The sequence below is a fragment of the Podarcis gaigeae genome, assembly GCF_964106915.1.
Source record: "Podarcis gaigeae genome assembly, chromosome: 1".
Taxonomy (NCBI): Eukaryota; Metazoa; Chordata; class Lepidosauria; order Squamata; family Lacertidae; genus Podarcis; species Podarcis gaigeae.
The window spans coordinates 23,294,935-23,320,068 of NC_139678.1; the positions used below are offsets into that span (position 1 = coordinate 23,294,935).

The 25,134-nt window shown below is 40.9% G+C and overlaps 1 protein-coding gene and 1 long non-coding RNA gene across 4 annotated transcripts in view; one reads left to right on the top strand and one right to left on the bottom strand.

Moving 5' to 3' along the window:
* The window catches only part of LOC310844969, a 27,458-nt gene extending 18,120 nt beyond the window's left edge, over positions 1 to 9,338 (bottom strand). The window contains exon 1 of the long non-coding RNA XR_014564400.1: positions 9,240 to 9,338. This is a non-coding gene — a long non-coding RNA (uncharacterized lncRNA). The remainder of the gene's footprint in view (positions 1 to 9,239) is intronic.
* Positions 1 to 10,963, top strand: part of RPS6KA5 (ribosomal protein S6 kinase A5) — a gene marked incomplete at its 3' end in the record, with an annotated part of 32,849 nt that extends 21,886 nt beyond the window's left edge. The window contains exons 14-19 of one of the 3 annotated variants that reach the window (XR_014562755.1): positions 405 to 498; positions 2,249 to 2,419; positions 3,471 to 3,662; positions 5,507 to 5,666; positions 7,010 to 7,173; positions 9,142 to 9,208. Coding sequence is in view for 2 of the 3 variants with exons in the window: in XM_083733340.1 (XP_083589466.1) it covers positions 405 to 498; positions 2,249 to 2,419; positions 3,471 to 3,662; positions 5,507 to 5,666; positions 7,010 to 7,173; positions 9,142 to 9,381 (1,021 nt within the window). Of the gene's footprint in view, positions 1 to 404; positions 499 to 2,248; positions 2,426 to 3,470; positions 3,663 to 5,506; positions 5,667 to 7,009; positions 7,174 to 9,141 lie in introns of those variants that run through there. The other 2 variants (XM_083733340.1, XM_083733341.1) reach the window with 2 other exon arrangements.
* Between the last annotated feature and the right edge of the window lie 14,171 nt (positions 10,964 to 25,134).

Sequence of the window (25,134 nt, forward strand, 5' to 3'; positions counted from 1 at the left end):
TGCCCTATACCCAGAGGTCTCAGGAAGGTTCACAGAACAAAACCAGAATATAAAACCACAAACTATATAGTCAAAATATTTCATGAGTGAGGTGCCACCATTGAGTGGGTCCCTTGCCCAGTTGCTGTCCTCCTTGCTTCCGAGGGTGTAGCCAAAGAAGGATCTCAGAAGATTACTCCGCTAAAGCAGAAACAAGTTTTTAAAAAGGCAAACATACTTGATTCTTTAATCTTGATTCTTTAATCTGAAGATTTACTACCAAATTGCTGCCCTGTTCACAATACAACCAAATGTGCCCCTATAGGATATTTTTAGAGTTTGTATAGTACAGACTCATAATTGTTTAGATCCAAGGGAATGCTTGGAATGTTAAATTGTTACAAACTGACTTCTTAATATTTCAGGCTAGAAGCCAACACTCAAAGAGAAATAACAGCTTTAAAACTTTGTGAAGGACATCCCCATGTCGTGAAGCTGCATGAAGTTTACCATGATCAGGTATTTAAAACAGTAAATATTGTAGAATAATTTGCTGACATTTGAACTAAACATTTTGCAAACTAAGCTGACTTTGCACAGTATAGGCATGAGATCCTGGAAGCCAAATTTTGATTGCTAGGTAGGATGCGAGGTTGTTTTGATGCTAAAACTAGGGCTGAAACCATACAGGAGTGGGCATAGATAATTTGCTTTCTTCAGGCTTACCCACACCTGGTCAGGTACCCTAACTAATCATCTTGCCCAGGAAGGGAATATTATGTAGCTAGAGTTAGTTTCAAATCACAATATTTGCTTCTTTACTTTTACCATACAATTGCATGGTGATAGTGTTACTGTTGCAATCCAACTTGGAGAAGGCTGTGACCTGCTAGTGGGTCCTGATCCACCAGTTGAAGACCAGTACTATATACACATAATGTATGTCTTCCTGTATAATAAAAAATCTAAGGCTGTCGTCATGGTCTGCAGTTCACATAGCTGTCTACAGATGACCACTGCATTTTCAGTGTGAGGCACAGCAGGCAGGAGAGCAAGGAAACAGTGCTGGTGGCAGGCAGCCCAGGGGAGCTGACCAAGCTGCTCAGAGGAGCTGACCAAGATGTTTCAGAGGAGCTGACCAAGCTGCTCTCTGAAGTGCCTTCTGCCTTTCTTTAAAAAGGATTGGGGGTTTGGGTAAGCTGGGGAGAGGGAGAGCTGTGGGGGATAGGTAAAGGGGTGGGTGATGTTTAAAGAAGGGGGGTTGGTGGATACGCAGGGTTGGCGAGCACAATAAGCCGGGGGGGGTGTACTATATACATACAGTAGCTTTTTGAACCTGGAGGAATTTAAAATACATGAATATTAAATACATCTAGCCAGTGGCGTAGCGTGGGTTGTCAGCACCCGGGGCAAGGCAAGTAATTTGCGCCCCCTAACCCGTGGATTTTAGCACTCGAGTGCGAGCGCGCCCCCCCCAGATGTTGCGGCCGGCCCTCCTGCACCCCCCCACGCTACGCCACTGGGGCTGGGGGCGAGCGAAGGAGCCAAGGACCCCCCCCCTTAAGGCTCAGCAGGAATTTATTAAATTTATTATTTGCGGAGCCCGCGCGAGCCGAGGCAGCCGAAGCCCCCTCCCCTCAGGCGCCTCCCCGCCCCCTCCTCTCCATGGGCTGTAGGTGGAGCCCGCGCTCCGAGGCGCTCCAGATCCGGGCTTGGCGAGCGCCTCTCCTCCCCCCGGCCGGGTCCGGGGGCTTCCAGCCGCGCTCCGTCCTCGCCCCCCCCCCCCCCGCGGCTGAGACTTGCGCTGAGAGCCGGAGCCAGCGGCGCCCCCTTCCGCCAGCAGACCCTCGCCCGCCCGCCGGCTTCCTCTCGGAGGGTTTTGGGGAGCGCAGGGCGCGGCGAGGCCCCTCGGAGCTCTCCTCCCTCCCCGTCGGCAGAAGCAGCCGCTGCCTGTGGCTGGGCCGAGGGGATGGCGTCGGGGTGCGGAGGCTGCCCGTGCCCGGCCAGGCGTCGGTGGCGGCGTCGGCGCTGCTGCAGCGGCTGCTCCTCCTGTGAGCAGTGAGTGGAGCGCGGCGGCGGCGGGGAGCCCGGCGGAGGAAGGAACTTGTCCCTTCCCTCTGGACTCGCGCCCCCCCAGATGTTGCGCCCGGTGCGGCCAGCACCCCTGGCACCCCCCACGCTACGCCACTGCATCTAGCTGATTATTGTCCCTTGCATTTTGAAAGAAATGTTCTAAAAAAGAATTTGCATGCAAATATATTGTTTACAGCTCCACACTTTTCTAGTAATGGAACTTTTGAAAGGAGGAGAATTACTTGAACGTATCCAGAAAAAGAAGCACTTCAGTGAAACTGAAGCTAGTTATATAATGCGCAGACTTGTTTCAGCGGTGAGCCACATGCACGATGTAGGAGTAGTCCACAGAGACTTAAAACCTGAGGTATGACATTTTCAGCTTCTTGTAATACGTTTTCTAGTAATGATTGAGACAGTTCACTTTTCTCATTAGGATGGAGTTTATATGTTGTGATTTGTTCATTAAGTATGAAATGAATTATCTCTGCTCCTTGTGGTACGTTTTACCTGCACCTCCTGCCAACGGCACTGCCCATTGAGCATGTGTATTTTATTTTATACTTTTTCTATTTTAGCTGTAAGCCGCTTTGGGTCCCTATCAGGGAAAAAGGCGGGATATAATTAAATACAATTATTATTATTATTATCATTATCTATGTTGTCTAGAAAAATCTGTATTATGAGGTGATGAATGCATATCCATTATATGAGAAACAAGTCTATTTCTTTTTCTTTTTATGCTCTCTTCACTTAATTGTGTGTTCTGTTCTTGGTGATGACTTAATTCTGCTGTCAGGCTTATATGTAGTTGAAAGTGTTTCTCAGATGGATTCCAGTTTCCATTAGCCCCAGCCAGCATGGCCAATGGTCATGGGAGTAGATAGGGAGATGTCCCGTCCCTCCAGTAATACTAGAACTGGAATATCAGAGAATTCTTCTTCTAACAACATGTGCTTAAACTATGGAATTCCCTCCTGTAGGATGTAGTGATAGCCACTAATTTGGATGGATTTAATAGCGGATTAGACAAATTAATGGGGGATAGCACTTTCAATGAATACTAGACATAACAGCTAGTATGTTCCACCTCACTGTCAGAGGTAGTGTGCCTCTGAACGCCAGTTGCCGCGAATCGCAAGTGGGGAGAGCACTGCTGTGCTCATTGGCTGCTTGCAAGCACTCCATAGGCAACTGACTGCCCACTGGACTAGGTGTGTCTTCGGCCTGATCCAGCCAGGCTTTTCCTATGTTTTTATGATGTGAGTTGTAGTCTAATATCTGCAGGGCTACAGGTTCCATATCCCTAACTGAAGGCATAACTGCAGTTATCTCAAGTATATAAAAATAAAGAATGTATTTAGGTTTATATTGACAGCATATCTTGCAAATCTCAAATTTAATTTTCTCTCTCTCAGAATTTATTATTTACAGATGAAAATGATAGTTCAGAAATAAAAATAATTGATTTTGGATTTGCCCGCTTAAAGCCACCTGACAATCAGCCTCTTAAAACACCGTGTTTTACCCTTCATTATGCTGCACCAGAGCTCTTAAATCATAATGGTTATGATGAATCATGTGATCTATGGAGTTTGGGAGTCATTTTGGTAAGCTAATTGCTCATTTTATTCTGCATTTTTAAATAACTGACAAGCATTTGGTCAGATTGCTAGTGGAAAAGGGTTGCTTATAATGGCCCCAGATTAAAGTATGAGTGCTGACCATTAGTCAGTGGAATGTATATTTACTGGTCTTGTGCAGATATAATATCTTAATCATAGTTAAGAGGGGAGGGATTGAATTCAGCCTTAGCTTTTTGCAAATCAAAGGCTTTTGATCCATTCCCACTGACAGAAGTAGGGAGTTACAACACTGGCAAAAGTAGGAGAGGAGGCAATTTTCATTTGAGTGGAGTGAAAATGTTCTCAGGTGGGGTATGAAATCCCTCTAATGCTTGAAGGCAAGATTGCTAATTTAGAGGACTTTGCTCACATCCAGCTACCTACCGCCAGTTTTACTCCTGCTTTCATGCAAGAGGTTGTGTCCCAAACTTATTTTTCTGCTTTGTTCAGGCATTTCTGCCCTTTTTGTGAGTTTTCAGTTGTGTCTGTGTGGTGTTGATTGTCTCTTTAGCTCCCAGGCAGTGCTACAGCAGTCTTAGAGAAGACTTCGGCCAGAGTCAAGAGACAACCGCTTAAAATTAAAGGTAGCCCATAAGCATTGCATTCTTTCAGCCTGTTTAGTGACATCAGTTCCTCAACTGGCATCACTGTCAAGTGGTCAGGGAGCTGTGCCTTTAACTGAGGAACAATTTCCCTCTCTGTCATTCCTTCCATTGTGCCCCTGATAATGATAACTGACAAGACTACTTTGCCTGTCAGCAAAAAAAGCAGTAAGAAGGCAGTGAATAAAAAGGTGGGCCACCAGAGGGAGTTTGGCCATGTGCATCCAGACATGACCTGAACCTATGTTCTTCTGCGTTCCCTGTGGTTTGTTTCATATTTGTCTATGTGTGGGATTTCACAGCTTAGATGGTTGTATAGTGGTAGGAGCTGGCTGGATGTGAGCAAGGCCCTTTAAATTACAGTAGTTGTACTTCTTCCTTCAAGTGCTAAGGGGAGCTCTCATCTGAGAGCATCTTATCACTCAAAGAATAATACTTTTCATATAAGACCAGTGGTCCTTTTCTACTGATTACGCTGCCCCCTTGCAGTCACCACATACCTTTCCAGAGGGTCCAGAATTGGCCAAGTGAGTCATTAAGCGGGTGCAAGGGGTTGCAGGGAGAGGGGGTAGTGGCAAAAACCCCTTCCACTTGTGGGAATGCCCTCTCAGTGGAACTCCATGCAAGTGATGCTCCTGCTGACAGGAGGAAAGCTTGGATCCGAGTTAAGGAGTGGACTATAGAACTACACACTTTTCCATAGCAGCTTTGCTTAAGCACGATTTGATAATCAAGTTCAAATCATAGGTAATCAAGAAACCTCATTAGTCTTAAGCACAGTTAATACCTGTTGTGACATATCCCTTAACTATGCCTAGTGCAGGGTGTGTAATGCAGGAGGGGAACGTGTGACACCTCATCTGGCTACTGATCTCTTAATAATGACTACGAAAGAAAGTCAGTATGTTTTTCTGCATAGCCCACTGTTATAGAAACAACACCAAAAGGATAGTATATTCGATGCTGGAGATTTTATCACTTGGTTTCAGGAAAGTTTACTGAACCTCAACTGTTCTGTAACTTCTGAAAATATTATCTTAAATTGTGTGGACATGTAAAAATTGTCCTGTTTCCCCTCTAATGTAATGTAAATTGCTTAGCTAACTGTAGATTGGTTATGGCACGTTTAATTTGTGTGTTTGTGTATACATTTCTCTCTCACTCACACACAGACATATACACACCCCTATATGTAGTAGTGATTCAGAATTTTTCATTTTTGAAAAGTATACAATGCTCTCAGGACAAGTACCCTTCCAGTCTCAAGATAAAAATGTAACATGCACAAGTGCATTGGAAATTATGAAGAAAATTAAGAGAGGAGAGTTCTCTTTTGAAGGAGATGCTTGGAAGAATGTTTCTCAGGAAGCCAAAGATTTGATACAAGGTATATATATTGACCCATAATTTCTTTACTATGTTTCTAGTAATTCCTGTAACTGTTAGTATAATTCTATAAGATAGAATAATTCTCTAATATAGTAGTATAATTCTTGAAATTAATTAAAATGAAGATTTCTAAGGAAGATAGTACAATACGTACAATTGCCTGTGATTTGATTGACTCATTTGGCCCTAATTGGTGTCTGCACCAATCTTTTGCTGACAAGCTTCAGTTAATCTCTTATATCCCAAATTTTTAAGTGTGAAAGTTGAAACAAAATACTTGGATAGTTTGATTAGGGGGAACTTTTGAAGACAAAATAGTTAGAAAAGAGAGTATAAGGAAGTTTAATAGTTCTGTAGAACACTGGTCCTCAGCTGGTGGGTCAGGATCCAATAGTGCAGCGGTTCTCAACCTGTGGGTCCCCAGATGTTGTTCGACTACAACTCCCATCATCCCTGAGCTCTGGCCTTCCTAGCTAGGGGTGATGGGAGTTGTAGTTCAACAACATCTGGGGACCCACAGGTTGAGAAAGGCTGCAATAGTGGTTTGCAGCCTGATCCACTGTGAGTTGTAACAGGAGTATTACTACCATGCAAATGTATGGTAAAATAATAAATGGGTACCCAAATGGGTTATAAGTGGGTCCCATATCTGAAAAGGTTAAGGATACATACTGTGGGTGAAGGAATTTCAGCAGATGTAGCTGACTGATTGAAGCAAGGTTTGATAGTTACTGGGAAGACTAGAGCAGTTTGTTTTCATCAGGTGAAAATAAAATGCCTAGAGTTAGTAGCTAGAGTAAAAACATTCATATCTGAGAAATGATCAAATTTGTTATTTGTTACATAGGTTTCTTGAACTCATTGTTTCTGGGAGGGGGATTGATTTAGGTTAGATATTGACTTGAGCTAACATGCTTATATTCTTTTTTAATATTAACAAGTTATATGTAAGGGAAACATGGTATTTGCAGTTTTTTAAAACTAAAAATCTGATACATTTTAATCATTTACTTTTATACACCCTGTTAAATAAAGTTTGGAGTTCATACACTTCAGGATAGCTGCTGTTGTGATAATTTAATCTTATTTCCTAGATGTTATGAAATGATTCCATGCAACTTCTACAAATACTCAATAAATACTGTTATGAACTATTTATTTAATAATGATGTTCGGAGTATATTCAAGATTGATTTGTATGATTCTAAAATCTAAATTGAAAGTTATAAGCTGGATTGTTGAAGCGGTTCATTTTTGTTTATGGGTTTGGCATTCCTTATTTAATATTCATTTATAAACTGTGGTTCATTGATTTAAGAATGTCTAATAAATTCCTATTAGGACTTCTTACAGTGGATCCAAATAAGAGAATTAAAATGACCAGTTTGAGATACAATGAATGGCTTCAAGATGGTAGCCAACTGTCATCCAACCCGTTAATGACTCCAGACAATTTAGGATCTTCAGGAGCTGCTGGACACTCTTATGTCAAAGCAACCTTTAATGTAAGCTCATATAGTCTTACTTTCTAAACATTAAACCATGTGCTTCTTTTGTCAGCCTATCATTTAAAGTGGGATGCACTTTAGTTCCATATACATTCAGAAATGTCTACAGCTTTATCTCCAACTGAGGATTCTTCACCTTGACCCCTGCTTTCTCTGTTAGTCCCAGTGGGGTTCTTGAACATGTGGATCATGATGTAAAATTGGGAGAATAGTGTGGGGGGGAGGGGTAAATTGGAAGAGTTAACACTCAAACTACTGTTGAAAAATCTTTGAGACATCAGGTCCTGTGTCTGGTTCTGCCAATGGTTGTCTGCCCCAAAGGTAATGATCTCCGCTTACAAAATCCTTCCTGCTCACTTGTTCTTCTGGCTAAAGCCAGGGCTGCATTTATATATCAAACTAAATGTAAATAAAAATTAAATAAATTTTGTTGTTTATACCCCGCCCATCTGGCTGTGTTTCCCCAGCCACTTTAGGTAGCTTCCAGCAAAAATATTAAAAATAATAAAATGTCAGACATAAAAACTTCCCTGAACAAGGCTGCCTTAAGATGTTTTCTAAAAGTTGTGTAATTCTTTATCTCCCTGACATTTGATGGGAGGGTGTTCCATAGGGAGGGCGCCACTGCTGAGAAGGCCCTCTGCCTGGTTCCCTGTAACTTTACTTCTCACAGTGAGGGAATCACCAGAAGACTCTCAGAAGAGGACCTCAGTGTCCATGCTGAATGATGGAGGTGGAGACACTTCTTCAGCTATACTGGGCCAAGGCCATTTAGGGCTTTAAAAGTCAGTACCAACACTTTGAATTGTGCTTGGAAACACACTGGCAGCCTGTGAAGATCCTTTAGGACTGGTGTTATATGGTCTCAGCGGCCACTCTCAGTCACCAGTCTAGCTGCCACATTTTGCATTAGTTGTAGTTTCCAAGTCACCTTCAAAGGTAGCCCCACATAGAGTGCATTGCAGTAATGCAAGCAGGAGATAACCAGAGCATGTACTACTCTGGTGAGACAGTCTGCAGGCAGGTAGGGTCTCAGTCAGCATCCGAGATGGAGCTGGTAGGCAGCTGCCTTGAGATGCTAAGAGAATAGAATATACAAGTATTATAAAGATTATAATAATAATACAAACATTATGACACCCATCTTTTGAGATTCAGAATCTGCATTAATGAAGGATAAAGGTACGCTGAAAAGAGCACTTTCTAAATCCAACCTTCTATAGTTCTTTCCCTCAAAATTACTTCTTAAACTTTTTAAAACTTAAACCAAATTCTCTTCCATTCCTTACTATTATTTGAGAAAGATGGTACCCTTCCCCCAAACCCTGTGCAACTCCCACAAAGATAATAAATTGTCAACTCTTATGTCCCAGCAGCCATTTCTGTCACCAAATCTACAACTGACCCCAGGCCTCATATTTAGCCAAGGTATGGACTAAGCCCCTCAAATGGGTATCAGAAGGCCATAGTGTCACCACATTGTGTTTGATAGCTGCTGAGGTTCCAGCATCACTGATGCTTACTCTGCCCCAACCTTTAAAGCTACATTTGCACTGGGTCTAGGTCTGACATGTAAAGGTGTGAGTCCATCAGAATGTAGTTTGCCTAGAACCTCTTGGCACAGCCCCTGACACTAATAAGTATTTCCGGAAGAAATGGTGGAATGAATTAGGCTTGTTGCTTGGAAGCCTACCTCTCTTTCTGCTTTTAGGATACCTACCATTTGTGAAACTGCCAGGAACAATAGGTAAATTTACATTAGAAGCTAGGATTGTAGCCTACAACAATATTAAATAGTATATTAATTGTTGGATATTTAATCAAGTCTTCTTGCTAAAAATATATTGAAGTCTGTAATGCAATTCTTTAGGGGAAATATTCTTAATACTTTCATATTTAAGCAACTATAAAAACTGGTTTCAGTTTGAATATACACAAATACATTTCATTTATCTTTTAAAATAGGCCTTTAACAAATATAAAAGGGAAGGATTTTGCCTACAGAATGTTGACAAGGCACCTCTTGCAAAAAGAAGGAAGATGAAAAAAACAAGTACAAGTACCGAGACTCGAAGCAGTTCCAGTGAAAGTTCTCATTCTTCTTCTTCTCATTCGCATGGTAAAACTACTCCTACAAAGACCCTGCAGCCAGCAATTCCTGCAGACAGCAATAATCCAGAGAGCATCTTCCAATTCTCTGACTGAAAAACAGAGATTTGCTCTGATGAATAATTTGCTGGCATATGCATTCCTTTAAAAAGAGTGTTTATATGTGTACGGAAAATTCAACTGATACCCTTTTACTGATGGAAGGACTTCTGATCCAGTGGAGGTGTCCACTAAAATAGGGGAGGCATTCATTAACTCTATTCTGGAGTGTCCCCCAACTCTCTGGTGCAGATTCTTGGGGTGGGCACTGGAGACTGAGATGGGGAACTCAGTAAGAATTGAATCTCATCTCTTCTGTTAGCAAATGCCTCTGCGGGATCAAAAATCCTTCTGTAAGCACAAGATCACTTGTTGGATTCTGCCCATAACTTAAAGGCACACATTTTATTTTCTAATCTTTTGTTTCAGTCCTAGTCTGAAATAGGACATTTTAAAATACTGCTGTGGTTATAACCAGCATTGAAGTTGTTGAAGCTATTAATGAACAAAATTTGGGGTGGAGTTCAACATCATACTAATAAAACATTTTCCACCAGCACAATAATTTTTGCTTGCCAGACAGAACCATCTCCCCTCTCCCCCCCCCCCCATGTGCTGTTCTGGGGGTTCTCCCAACTCTCCACATTTGTGGGAGGAACGGGCAGGGCACATGGGGGGAAGAGAAGGGGGAAAGCCCAATTGTGCTACTGGGAGTCCCAGAACTGGCTTCCACAAGCACACTGGGTTAGTTGAATCCGGCCCTTGTAGTCCTTTGAGGTAACTGGACATGCAAAATGGGCTTTCTCATTGCTAGTTAAGGAAATATAGTTTCATAAGCTCTCAGAACTCCATTTACTAGCAGTGACTGTCCAGGATTCATGCAGACATCTTAATTAAGGCTGGTTTTCTTTGGAAATTTCTGTATATTAGAAAGATGACAGTATGATTTTAAGAGTCTTGAAACATAATGGCCAGGATCAAATATAGTGGCTTTCCCATATGCAGCAGCTTTTGTCCTTATGCAGGTTTCCTGCATAAGGAAAATCAAGTCACATCCAAAGATAATTTTCAGCATGTGAAATGGATGCACAAATCCTTGCACAATACACAGGCAACATTTTTGCTGTTCAGGGCTTGGCAACTAGTATGCAGAACTTTGTGATTACTTCTTCTGTAGATTTTGGCCATTTCCTATTTTCTATTTTGAATGACTTTGGGTTTTTTTTAATAGCTTCTAATACAGTACTTATAAAAGGAACTTACTGTTTTCTTAGCATTCAGTGCTAAAAACATGTCAAGATTTTCTGAACAAATAGGTTTATCTTATATATTTATGCCTCGTTGCTAAATATAAAAATGATTTTCTCTTAATTGCAAATTCTATATTCCTGCTATCATGTGTGGGTCCAAAAATTAAGCATGCTGTGATATATCTGACAGTGTGCTATCTAGTTGTAGCATAATATTCGAGGTTTTAGTGATACGTAATGCTTACGCATGATTTGGTACACCTATAATTGCATTTGGTGAGTAGCTGAACAAAGTGAAAAATGCCTTTTGGAGATGCTGTGTAACTTGGAGATGCTCTAGTAACTTCAGTGAGAATTATGAACTTATTACATCATTCTGCTTTGCAATATTAAGCTTTTGTTTTCTTGCCATGATTTCCATACCTATACGCAATACTCTTCAGATTTTGCCTCCTCTCATGTTGGGGCATGTTTTGACTTTAAACCATATATGCACTGGGAAAACTAAAGGGATATTCTATCAAACACTGTGCTTCACATTTGTACACTGTGTTTGTAATACGGTAAGATTTCCTACCGTAGCTGTAATATATTTGGAATCATAAATGTGACTTACTGATGCATTTAAAATGGTAACATTTTTAATTGTGAAGCATAATTTCTCAACATATGCAGAGCACTTCTACAGCACCTGTGCTCCAGTCTTGCAAAAAGTTATTGAGTAGTCCCATTGTGAATTCTTTGGGGCAGTTTATTTGCATGATCAGAGAACATCTGGTCATTTGTAAAAACACCTTGCTGCATTGTAAAATAAACTAGATCCAAATCCTATGCAAAAATTTCCCCATATATATATATATATATATATATATATATATATATATATGCTTTCGTAGATTTTCACGGGTACAGGAATGCAGGTTTTGGTGTCCTCGGGTGTCTTCCCGTGTAAAAGTTGGGGTGTCTAGGCGACGTTTCGACGAGGTCTCACTCGTCATCTTCAGGCTAACAAGAAGCCGAAAGCACCAGCCTGAAGATGACGAGTGAGACCTCGTCGAAACGTCGCCTAGACACCCCAACTTTTACACGGGAAGACACCCGAGGACACCAAAACCTGCATATATATATATATATATATATATATATATGGCTTGTTTACAAAGTTGCATCTATTATCAGTGTTTTGAGAAACCTAATGCAGGCTTACCTATGGAAATTGGTGGAAAACTGTCTTGAAAAGAGTATATTTTTCTGTGTTGCTGTAGTGTAATTGGTAGCACTTGCATCAGAAATGAGATAAATGGTCCAAGAGGTATTTTTTGTGTGGCTTTCTAGATTCTTGTCAGCATTCTTGCAATCAAGTTGTCATTTACGGAAAAGTTAAGATTCTAGCTCTTGTTGTAAAAGTAGCCTTGCAGATCTAGTGATAGAAACTAGAAGGCTTGTAATTTAGCAACAGATGAGCAGTGTGATCTTTTGCATGTTTGTTAATGCATGCTTACTTAAAAGCACAAGCTGCTGAGTTCAATGAAGCTTAACTGACTAGCAAAGATCATATAATTGCGACCATAATTCTTTTGTCCCTTGAGGTGGCTTAAGTGACTTAATCATTTGACATCCTAATCTGAATTTGTTCACATTTGGAGTTGTTAATTCCAAGATCCATACAGCACAGAATTAACACAGCTTGTTCACCAGATGTGCCTTGGCTTCCACACTGTGTTTAGGAACTTAAATTATGCCTGCAGTCTAAATATTCAAACATGGACGGGACAGAAGCTTGTACTGCTTTTCTTTCTTTCTTTTTTCATTTTTAAGGCAGATAAGCTGGAAGACTTACAAGTTTCCAGTATGGCCCTGGTGCTAAAGAAGTGGCACATCTTTGAGTCTGATAAGTTCTCACAGTTTATTTATATGAATTACTTATGCTGTAGTCTTTTGCATACTTATTTGGAAGTAAGCCCCATTGAATTCAGTGGGACCTAATTCTGAGTATGGTAAATATGCATAGGATTGTGCTCTTAATTGAATCCTTTGAGATAAATTGCCACAGAGTTTCTAAGCTGATGGAAAATATGAAAACTATTGTTTACATTATCCGGATCTTTATATTTTAAAGTAGTAGTTTAAGTTAAGCTGCTCAGTACTATGCCAGCATTTAGTTTGGTTTCACTTGCTGAATCTTTCTTTGAGAATATGACCTTCCCTCCCCACCCCACCCCATTGTATTGACCTATACAATGGAACATTTTCTCTGTAATAAATCAAGGCATCATGATTATGCAAAAAGCACCAATTAATAGATGAAAGCTGTTTTAGTGTTCAGTAAACTAAACAGAAATGTTTTGCTATACTTCTTTTGATTTTCCATTTCACTTTTAAGATTGATTAAAATGCGTACTTTTAAAATAAAATCCTAGTGGCTCAGCAGATTAAATTGCAATGCGATGAGCCCTAGTTTAAATTTATATATAGTTTAAAATAATTATTTTTTTAAAAATCTAGTCCCTTTTGGAGAAATCCAAATAAATGGTGTTTTATATTAGAATAGTTTCATTGATATTTGGTAGGACTTCATAAAATGTGCAGAGTAAAATAATGATTTAATTTCTCAGGAAAAAGGGGAGTTTGTATTTCCATTGTTCTCTTGCACAGGCAGCTATCAAGAAAGATCGTGAACATTTTTGTACTCTTGGGAGCGGATTTTATCTGATAAAAGCATAAGTGGGTGCAGAGCACAACTTTCATTATGTTTTTGTTCAAACAGATATGTTTTCAAAATTTTGAATGTGTACACTATATAATTTTATTGGTTACATTTTGAAATAGGTATAATATGCTAAGTGGAGAAAGTAGTATAATAATAGTGATTAGAGATTAAGTGGTACAGATGCAGTTGTGTTGCCATAAATGCTTTTATGGTATTGTTACTTGCATCGGACAATTAATTAGTTTAATAAAATGTTATTACTTTAAGTTGATAGAAAAAAAATACTAAAAGCATGAAGCAAATAATTTCTTATGGCTTGATCCTGTTTAGTGTTCAGTCCTTCAGGCAAATGGATATTGTTTCCTGTCTGCAGTGCAACAGAACTGGGGACAGGGCTATGGATGACTCCCTTCTCTGACTAATTTCTTAATTGATTCTCCAGGACACCAGTAAGGTTGGTGCAATATTAGTTTAGTAAACTCCTCCAGTGAAGCTAGAAAACTTTGTTTTTCTTTGTTTTCATTTCAAGAAAAAATGTTTTAATATATTTACAGAGAAAATATTTGTATCAGGTATACCTAAAAACAATCCATATACACTGTTACATGGAGGAAGCAGGGAAGATGTGATTTTGAGGAACCAGGCAGGGCGGGGGCGTTGCAAGGAAAAAGGAAAAGGGGAAATAAATTAAATTTTCCATCTGCCTTTGGGAGAATTCTGTTCTGGCAAATCTGGATCCTACCTGATAAACCAAAAAAGGATAAAATGTAAACTCCAAATTTTATACAATTAATCAGGGTTTCTTTTCTACTAGAGTAAGCAATGTAAACACACAGATACTGGTATGGCTAAATATATAATTTTCTGTTGTGTTTATCTTAAGGCTTATATTGCTACAAAAGAGAAGATAATGTTGATTTGTGGCATGAAACAGAATTGTTATGATAGTTATCTGTGTGCAAAGCTTGTTCCCCTTAATTGGTTTTGTGTCCTTCAGTAGTTAATGTTTTTATGCTAAAATCCTTTACATGGTTAACTGGGAGTAAGCTCCCTTGAACTCTGTGGGATTCATTGCTGAGTAAATATACATAGGATTGTGTTATCCATAATCCTGCATAGTCAATTGAATGTTTAATTCAGTTGAACTAAAATCAAAACAATAGGCTTTATTTACTTCCATCTCCTTTTTTATTGACTTAGTCCATCCAGCCCAGTACAGTCTGAATGGCAGTAGTACATCTCCAGGATCTAAGGCAAGGCTCTTTTCTAGTCCTGCTACCAGAGATTATTTAAACTGAGTTGGAAACACCCCCTTTCTAGTCAATTGTGGCACTAATATAGAAGAGTTTGCCACAAAATGTTGATGTGTTAGACATAATACAATTCGAAACCCTTATTTGTAATCCAATTAGCTCCATTTTAAGCATGTTTGTTCAACTTGCTGAGAATTTTCTGTCCCTTTCTATTATCAAAATATAATAAATGTAAGCATATTGTTTGCTAGAGGTTAAAGATATGCACTAATTAGTCCCTAACATTTCTAAATAAAGTTCTTAACTTATATTCTATTTTAGGCTTACACAAAAGGCATGAACTGAAAGATGGATAAAAAGTACATTAAATGTTCATTGAGATATTTCTAGAAGTTTAGGAATAATTAGTGCTTTAAAAGTGCTTTTGTTTTTAAAGCCAAGAAATCTTTTTGATTGCTTGGTCTCTCCAGTTTTATTTATATAAATTCTTCTTACAACTGCCACTCCTCTTCAGACTAGCCCAATAGCACATTCCGTGTCATCTGTCCTGCATCCCTCTATGGGTGACACTGCATGTTTGGCCAAACCTTCTCCATGGGATTGGGAGACTCTTTGGAACAGTGAGGGTGGTGGCGTAAACAGGGTGGAGCACTTAGAAATCTCTTGAGGAAGCCTCAGCCATTTTAAAGTGGTAGAATGAATGGGAAGGATGAAAAAGCCATGTCTCGAGAGAGCTGCAACTGCTTGCAGCATATTTATTTTTGTGGTAGAAGAAAGTTTGCTTTGCACAATGGAAGGGGATATATCCAGCACATTAAAAAAAAATAAAAATCAGTACAAGTTCTCCCAGAATAATTGGGAGATTGATTTTTCACATTTCCAGTGATGTTATAAGCACACCTTTAGATGCTTATGATGCTTGTAGAATCCCCTTCCTCAAAACACTTGCAGTGACAATGGAAATGCTAACTGCTGGGGGAGGGGGGAGTGATATTCCCTAACCAACGACCAGCATAAGAGATAAGTATGTTCCTGACATACTATCACAAACATCATTTTGACTGTAATTAACTTGGATTGCTTTAAGATCAGATTAGACAAATCCATGGAATACAATGCTATATCAGTGGCTACTAGCCATGCTGGCTATGTTCTACCTCCACTGTCAGAGGCAGTATGAATGCCAGTTGCTGGGAACTGAAGGTGGGCAGAGTGCTGTTGTGCTTGTGTCCAGCTTGCAGGCTTCCCAGAGGCATTTGGTTGGCCACTAGGAACAGGACTTTGGACTAGATGGGCCATTGGCCTGATCCAAAAGGCACATCTTTGGACCATGCTTCTAGCAGCTCCAGAGTTTTGTACTGGTACGTTCTTCAGAGTATGTGCTACAGTTCACCTACTTGGCTTGTGAAGCAGATCAGGGTAAATAGTGTTCCATAATGGTTTTATAGATTTTAAAGATTTTATAGATTTGGTAAATCAGAAAAATAAGAATTGAAAGGAAAAGTAGTACTATAAGAGAGAGAGAGCTTGTCTCTTAAATTATGACATTTCATTTTTAAAGGTTACACCCAAGAATAATGACACTTCTAAATAACTTATTTTTACATTTGTAACATGAGGCACAATTTTGGTATGTACTCTTGAATATAATTCCCCCACCCTTTATTCTAAAATGAATGGGTTTCTTAACAATTTCCTTCCCTTTCCTTTGTGTTGTTACTCCTTTATTTCTCAAAGAACTTGGATATAACTCCCTAATAGGTATCACAACATTAGTCAGAGTTCTCCAAATACCCTTTATTAACAAATGCTATTTGTGTTGTTCTAGGAGATAGTGTATTATTTATTGTATCTGTATTTAAGTATAATGTACAGTTGAAACCCACAACACATTTCCTAGTGTATTGTGGTAAATATAATGAAGCAGTGTAGGATAAACAGTAGGGTTTTTCTGTAAATGAACGATTTTCTTATCTCCTATTAAAACATATGTAGAGTCAAAGTACACGTGTAACATAGAAACATAGAAATCGAGTGACAGGATTGTACTCCTTATGTAGCAGATTAGCTTGATAAGAGGCACCTGAATTAATCCTTGACTGTAAAGGTCTGAAGCCAAGGTGAAGCAACTAAAAAAAACATGGACACCTCTAGCACCAATAACCTGGAGGAAATGGGAACCTGGACTGAGTTGGTAGACCCATGATTCGCCTGCTTGGCAGATGACTAGCATGCATAGACATCTATATATGCCTGCCTTAAATATAGGAAGAAATCCATTTATCCTAATTCGATAAAATGCTGTGGAAACATGGAAGGGATTGTCAGGCTGCTTCCTCCCCATAACCAACTCTGCTCATTTTGAGTACAAAAGCAGCTTTGGCATGAAGACCTATTTGATCATCATGGTTAGATAGTTTCTAGAATCAGGGTATAAGAATAATTTTTCCCTTTGCTGTTGGCCTTTCAAAATGATCAGCTGTGCTCATGTAACTTTATGAATGCTCTGTCGCATCAGGAAAGGGGCGTTATGGGAGTTCTGGTAATTCAGCTAGTGCATTCCACTAGTCTTCTATGTGAGCCTGAGTAGGGCATCTGACTGCTTTAAACCACTGCTGTTTTTAGCTTTTGTAATTGGATTGCTTTATTTGTATCTTGAACATTTGTTTTACGGTCTTAATTATATTTTGTAAGCTGCCTTGGGAGGGCTTTGCCCTGAAAAGCAGCATATAGGTACTATTATAGAAGTCTGCAATCCTAATGTAAATTACCTACTAGAAAGCCCCATTGAGTTCAGTAGGATTTACTTCTGAGTAGGCATGGCTAGGGTTGCACTGTAAGTGTGTTTAATGGTGTGTGTTAAACTTGAGACTAATTTCTCATATGCTGGGGCTACAGTGGGTACAACTGATGGATGTGACTATATATTGGAAAAGGGTAGAAAATAGAACAAGGTGCATCTGAAGTACTGAGTAAGCTGGAAGCTGTTGACATAGGATTGCATTGTGAAGCACAAGGTTTTGCTTTGCTTAAGGAGATAACGATTTTTAAACATTTAACTGTAGATCAAATAAGCAAGATCTTTGTGGTTTTCACAAAGAACCTGCTTGTTTTGTAAACTTTAACACTCTACTGATATTTTAAATGTATATTTCCTTCGTACGTTATCTCTTTCTATTTGTGAAGTTGTTAATATATAACATTTTGGGAACTATGATAGAAACATATCTATCCATAGAATATCTTTTTTTAAATATGCAAACTTTGTACCATGATAGAATTTTAATTTTAATTATTAATTTACAGGTTCTTATTAGATATATAATAGGTTTTTTCTTTTTTTCATGCAAATATAATATATACAATAAAGGCTTTTATTCAGACATCTTCCCAAAGTGTAATATTTATATGGTTTATATGCAAACAATTAACAGTAGTTTTAAAATGTTGGGATTGTTTCATTCTAGCTGGGCTAGAACTTGCTAACTTATTGTGTACAGTGGAACATAGGCTCCTTTAGAATTATTTTGATGAAAGAAAAATGTATGTGTTTTTCCTCCTCCAGCATCCCAATCCCCAGGGTTACATATATATCACACATTAAGCTGTGTTAATCTTTCTTGGATGCTTTGTTACTGTTACAGTCGATACTGCCATTCACCAGTTTCTAAATACTGTACACAAATTAAGGGATTTTATATTATTTACTTTTAATTGTCAGTGTTGACAAGTATTTGTGTAAATGTTAACAAAGATGCATGCTTTTTACATGTCTTTAATTTGGTCTCCCTTTATTTGGCAAGTCTTGAATGAGTTGTATCAACTTCAAAAAGCAACAGAGTTGAAACTTGCATTTGTCAAAAAAAAAAAGTCTTGAAGTTTGCTGAAATGTTTTATGTGTGGATTTAAATTTTAAAAGCAGTAAGGGCTTATTACAATTTCATAACTGTGCATATGTTCAAATATATTTGTTCTACCCTCAAAAAATAAATTTGTCTGTGTACAAAGTACTACATGTGTCATCAGTTTATTTGTTTATTTATCAACAATGTATTCTTTGCAGTGTACACTTTGCTGAAATACTAGTGTTTTTTACACTTCTAAAACTAAGAACCAGATGTTGGGGGTGGAAAATGTTAGATTTTCATCACTGCTGGAGCCTAGGGCCCTTTCACCCCAGTGCCTTGCAGGCTAGGGCCAAGGCAGCTGGCCCAGGCTGCTGCTCAGCTGGAGGGCAGGAGGGCTCCCCCAACCCCAGCTGGGCTAGCCCCAAGACCTCTGCAGCATCAGGTTTTGCTCAGCTGTGCCGTAGAAGAAGCCTCCCCCCACCCCAGCTGATCCAATGCTCCTGAGGCACCGTGGTCACTCACATGGTGGGGGCAGTTTTGCGGAGTCCCCACCCCACTGCCGGCTTGGGCAAGCCAGTGCCAGACTGGGCTAAATGCTTGGCTGAAGGGAGCGGCAACTGGGTGGTCCTCAACTGAGCAATTTAAAGATGCAGAGGGAAGAAAAAGGTGTATCCACTCCTCTACTATTGGAGCTTGATTCTCCCTCTGCGCCATAGGAGGGCAGACCGCCATGTCTGTTTCACTCAACGGTATATCGCTGGTGCTGCATTTCTGAGTCCCTCTGGATGAAGTTGTGCTGCTAGCAGAGGGACTCAGGAGCAAAGCGGTTTCATCAGCGATATACCACTGAGTGAAACCAACATTGTGGTCTGCCCCTCATACCGTTCCTTGGCGATACACTGATAGTGGGTGGAGACTTAAGTCTAGAAATTTGTGTCTTGGCTGAAGAACTAGAGTATAACAAGAAGGCTCCATACCATTGACTTTCAGCTTTTGGGTTAGGACCCCCTAGTACAGGGGTCAGCAAACCTTTTCAGCAGGGGGCTGGTCCACTGTCCCTCAGACCTTGTGGGGGGCTGGACTATATTTTTTTTTGGGGGGGGGTGAATGAATTCCTATGCCCCACAAATGCATTTTAAATAAAAGCACACATTCTACTCATGTAAAAACACCAGGCAGGCCCCACCAATAACCCAGAGATGCATTTTAAATAAAAGCACACATTCTGCTCATGTAAAAACACTCTGATTCCCAGACCGGATTTAGAAGATGATTGTGCCGGATCCGGCCCCCGGGCCTTAGTTTGCCTACCCATGCACTAGTGAGTCACAGGCTGATCCAAGGTGGGTAGCAACAGGAGCACTACCACCATGTACACATATGGGAAAGGATTAAGAAATGGGTCCCCAAATTTAGAGGTGAAAAGTGCATCCTGGGTCTGAAAAGTGAAGAATACTGCTCTACACCATGCAATTAGTAATTTTGTTTAAAAATTCCTTTAAATCTCTTATGGGTGATTTTTGTTGTTGTTTAAGTCCAGTCTTAACCAAGTAAAGGCTACATCTCACCTGCACTTCCCCTCCCCCCCCCCAAGCTCAATCTCTTGTATTTTTATTACAGTTTTGTTGAAATCAGAATTATGCTCCTCATACAGCAGCATAATGGTGCTTCTCGTTTCTTATCCATGTACTGCATTGTATTCTGTTTTCTTAAGTCTCAAAATCTTTCTTTTGGGGAAAGTTTTTGGACCTGAAGCATCTTTTTGTGTGTGTCCCCCCCCCCCCAATATTATACGTATTACCTCTTCTTTAAAGATTGAATTTCTTTCCCACTAACAATCTGGAATGTGTTTTGTTTTGAACTGACCTAGTGCTCAGAAAGGCTATAACTCCACCTTGGTAAGCAGCCAGTTACAAATGTTTGCTTTAGATAGCAGCTTGCTGTACATCTTCTGCGAAGAGAGCGACAGTAAAAGTGTTTCAGAGTGCTTGCTCTATTTAACGTACTGGCTAAAAAATATTATCTTCAGTCGTAGCACAGGTAATATCCAATTTTTACAGGTTATCTTGGGGCTGTACATACCTCTAAATATTCAGCAAGATACTTTGGGGCCAAGTTCACAGGCATAACAAGGAAGATCCTCTACACAGAGTGTTTGAGCCATACACCCCCCCCCTCGTACATGCACAATGTCTTCTGTGACCTGAGGAATATATAAATAGGGAAAGGTCAGGGCCAGCCCAAGACCTTTTGGCACCTGAGGTGAACCGCAAAATGGTACCTTCTTTCCACACCAGGGAAGAAGGGGTGAGTGAATATCTAATGAGGAACAGAGAGGGAATACATACATTGGGATCTGCTGCCCCTATGCATCCTGCCACCTGAGGCAATCGCCTCACCTTGACTCTTGGGTGGGAAAGAATCGTGGAAATTTTAATACATACTAGAAATGTACGCTCGCTCCCAAGAGTCAGAAGGATTGTTGTCTCACTATGTATAGAGGATCACCAATTTCATAAGTTCATAAACTACCCTCTTAATGGGCTTAAGCCTACCTCATCATCTGTAAATTTAGTAACCCAGTCTCCAGTGGTTCCAGCTCTAACCTAGGGTTTGGTTTCCTAGGATGGCAGGTCAATGGAGACTATAGTTTCTTTAAGATAAATGCTTTTATTTACACATATATACTAACTGAGCATAGAATGAGAGGACTCACAGCATCCCAACAGATCTTGTCTCCTGAATAGGTTTCCAGGGAAGGCCCACAAACATAGCTTTGGATCCCACACACTAGAGAGGTTTTGCCCTTCCCCCCAGCTTCTCTTTCCTAGGATGACAGTGGCATATAGTCAGATGAGGTGGGTTGGGAAATGCCTACCAGCTCCTAGAAAGCACCATCACATCGCAACCCATCTCTTTAGCTGACCTCATCAGTATCTTAAAGAGTTAATCATAAAGTCATTAACGGGGGAACTGGTTTGAGCATAGATATCCAGATGACACCCCCCCCCCAAATCCTGTAGCAACACACACACACACACACACACACACACACCACAGGACAAATATTTTCCGCAGCCCAAGAAAATGCAAGGAACATTAGTTGGTAAGACTGCAATCCTAAACACAAGAGAGCACGACCCGTTGCACATGGGGTGCTTGCTGCTAATATAGCTATGCTTCCTTCAGTGGCGTAGCGTGGGGGGTGCAGGGGGGGCCGGCCGCACTGGGCGCAACATCTGGGGGGCGCGCTCGCACTCGCAGCTCTCTGCCCCTACCGGGTTAGGGGGCGCAAATTACTTGCCCCGGGTGCTGACAACCCACGCTACGCCACTGGCTTCCTTATTTTCAGTGGCTTCTGGTTTTGAATGGATACACTTATGATTTGAACTTTTATTCATTTGCATTCTACGCAGAAGTGGGATTTTGGTGCAACACACATGCAATCTGAGCAGCTTTACACATCTGTACTACATACCCCAGGGCTGGGGAGCTTGTGGCTCTCCATATATTACTAGACTTCAGCTCCCCTCACCCCTCACCATTAACTACGCTGCCTGAGGCAGCTGGAGACAACCATCTGAAGGGCCACGGGTTGTCCACTCTGGATGTTTGTACACAACTAAATCCATACGACAAGCAGAGGGATCATTGCAGTAATATTCTCTGTTTATCACGAGTGGCTCTTTCATTTTCCTTTTGCAGGGCCTAGAGGAACAAACTGCTGTAAAACTGAAAAACAAAGTTCTTACTCAGAAGACAGCAGACAGAACACAACATCAAGGCAATTGTGCATGCACAGGGCAGTCTTTGAGAGATATGTGTACACACATGATTTTGCAGCTTTGGATCCCAATTTCAGTGTGAACTGGAAGTAGAGTAGGGTAGTGTTGCAGAAAAGTGATGCCTCTCTTAAATGCTTCCTTTCTTCGGAGAATGGGTAGAACCCTCCACCCTATTACTGATCGTTGCTTTTGAACTAGACTTCTGCTAGACCAGGCATAGGCAAACTCGGCCCTCCAGATGTTTTGAGACTACAATTTCCATCATCCCTGACCACTGGTCCTGTTAGTTAGGAATGATTGGAGTTGTAGTCCCAAAACATCTGGAGGGCCAAGTTTGCCTATGCCTGTGCTAGACTTACTAAGAACTTAGGTAAGGTAAAGGGACCCCTGACCATCAGGTCCAGTCGTGACTGACTCTGGGGTTGCGGCGCTCATCTCGCTTTATTGGCCGAGGGAGCTGGCGTACAGCTTCCGGGTCGTGTGGCCAGCATGACTAAGCCGCTTCTGGCGAACCAGAGCAGCGCACGGAAATGCCGTCTACCTTCCCGCCGAAGCGGTACCTATTTACCTACTTGCACTTTTGATGTGCTTTCAAACTGCTAGGTTGGCAGGGAGCTGGGACCGAGCAACAGGAGCTCACCCCGTCACAGAGATTCGAACTGCCAACCTTCTGATCAGCAAGTCCTAGGCTCTGTGGTTTAACCCACAGCGCCACCCACGTCCTTACTAAGAACTTATTAGGTATATATTTCTCAACCACTTCCTTCTGGCAAAGTAGCTCAATGTGGAATACAAAGGGGCTTTCTTTGTATTAAAAAATACCCTACATTTGTTGGAAATCCTTATATACATAACAATTAAAGGGACAGGGTAATCTCCTGCCCCTGCATGCTCACATTGCCCAGGGCTTGGGAACATGCCCTGGTGGTTAAAAACAAAATAGAACATAAGCAGAGCCTCCTAAATCAGGCCAATAGCCTATCTAGTTCAATATCCTTTGGTGGCCAAAGGATATTGAACTAGATAGTGGCCAACCAGATGGCTGTGGGAAACCCAAAAGCAGGGTTCTTTTGCACTCCCCTCTCCTGGGGTTTCCAGCAACTCCTATTCAGAAGCATTGCTGCCTCCAGCTATGGAGACAGAGCATAGACATGATGCTTAATAGCCTCTGATAGCTCTCTCCTCCATGCATTTGTTCTCTTAAGGTCATCTAGCTTGGTGGCCAGGCACTTTCATGCAGGCCTCAGGCAGCAGATTTTGGATGTTTTGTTACTATTTTTTACCACCATGAAGGCATTGCCTGGATATTGTGTTTATATATAAACAAGCAAACAAAATTAGTTTTATGCCAGAAGTACAATCTTTACCTTATGGACTCTGTTTCTGCCACAGCATGACTATGACCTGACACGATAACTGTCCCCTTCCATTGCATGGGGTTTTGTGGCTAGCACCAGTTCAGAGTGTTTGTCATTCAAGTTTTTGTTTTTATTGGATGTGTAATACCAGTCCAATTCAAAATTGGGTTTGTAAAGGCCAGAATTCTCCTTAATGCAACACCACTGTAGGCAACATGTGCACCTACCCTATATGGTATACTGTGTCCAATTCTGGGCACCACAATTTAAGGAGGATGTTGACAAGTTAAAACATGTACCGAGGAGGGCAACCAAGATGATCAAGGGTCTGGAATCAAGCCGTATGAGGAACAGTTGAGGGAGCTGGGTATGTTTAGCCTGAAAAAGAGGAAACTGAGAGGAGATATGATAACCACCTTCCAATATCTCAAGGGCGTCCACATGGAAGATGGAGCAAGCTTCTTTTCTCCTGCTCTGGAGAGTAGGACCCAAATCAATGGATTCTAGTTGCAAGAAAGGAGATCAGGAAGAACTTTCTGACAGTAAGAGCTGTTCAACAGGGGAACAGTCTCCCTCAGGAGGTTGTGGACTCTCCTCCTTTTGAGGTTTTTAAGCAGAGGCTGATGACCGTCTGCCATGGATACTTTAGCTGATATTTCTGCATTGCAGGGGGTTGGATTAAATGACCCTTGGGGTCCCTTCCAACTTTATAATTCTATGATTTCTAAGTAAGTCCCTGTCAGTGGCTACCGCACTGCAGCCTTCACCAGCAAGCCACCTTTCATAGCACGACAACTCGCGTCAGCGACAGCCAAAAAGGGTGAGGGTCATGGCCACAAGCATCTGGAAGGCATCACGTGGCGAGGGCAGTTCTGGTGGGTGCTTTGAGGCTTGCGCCTTCAGCCTTTTAAGCTGGCCAGAGAACCTCTTGTTCAGATGCTGCAACCGGCAGGCTCAACTCCCCCAAGTTACCCCTTTCGGGGGGAAATGAGAGTAACGTGAGAAGGAAGGGAAGACTCGTGATCATTACAAACCCTCCATGTGCCCCTATTTTCCGGGACAGTCCTGGATTTACAGAAGCCATCCCGGTTTCTGATTTGATCCCGGAATGTCCCGCTTTTCCTTAGGACGTCCCTATTTTCATTGGAGAAATCTTGGGAGGGTATGGAGTTAGGCAACCCCCTGAACCAAGGAGATAAGCAGCTATATAACCTTTAGAAGACACCCCTGCATGGGGAAGTTGTTTAATGTTTAATTATTTTTTTTACATATGTTGAAAGGCACTCAGAGTGGCTGAGGCAAACCCAGTCAGATAGGTGGGGTATTATTATTAATCAGTGTTTTTTATTTGTTACGATTCACATTTTGTGAATCTAAGTTTGGCCTCATTGAAGGGCAGTATTTCAATATGAATAGGAAAATGAGAGTACCCCTAATCATTTTTAAAGAAAGAAGCACTAATAATAATTAATAGACTAAGATGTTCCTATTTTCATCTGAGAAATGCTATGCTGCCTGCTTAGCAGTAATAATAACCATTCATTCATTCATCTGAGAAATGCTGGAGGATATGTACTGAACCGAGGCATCCAGTTATTATTATTAT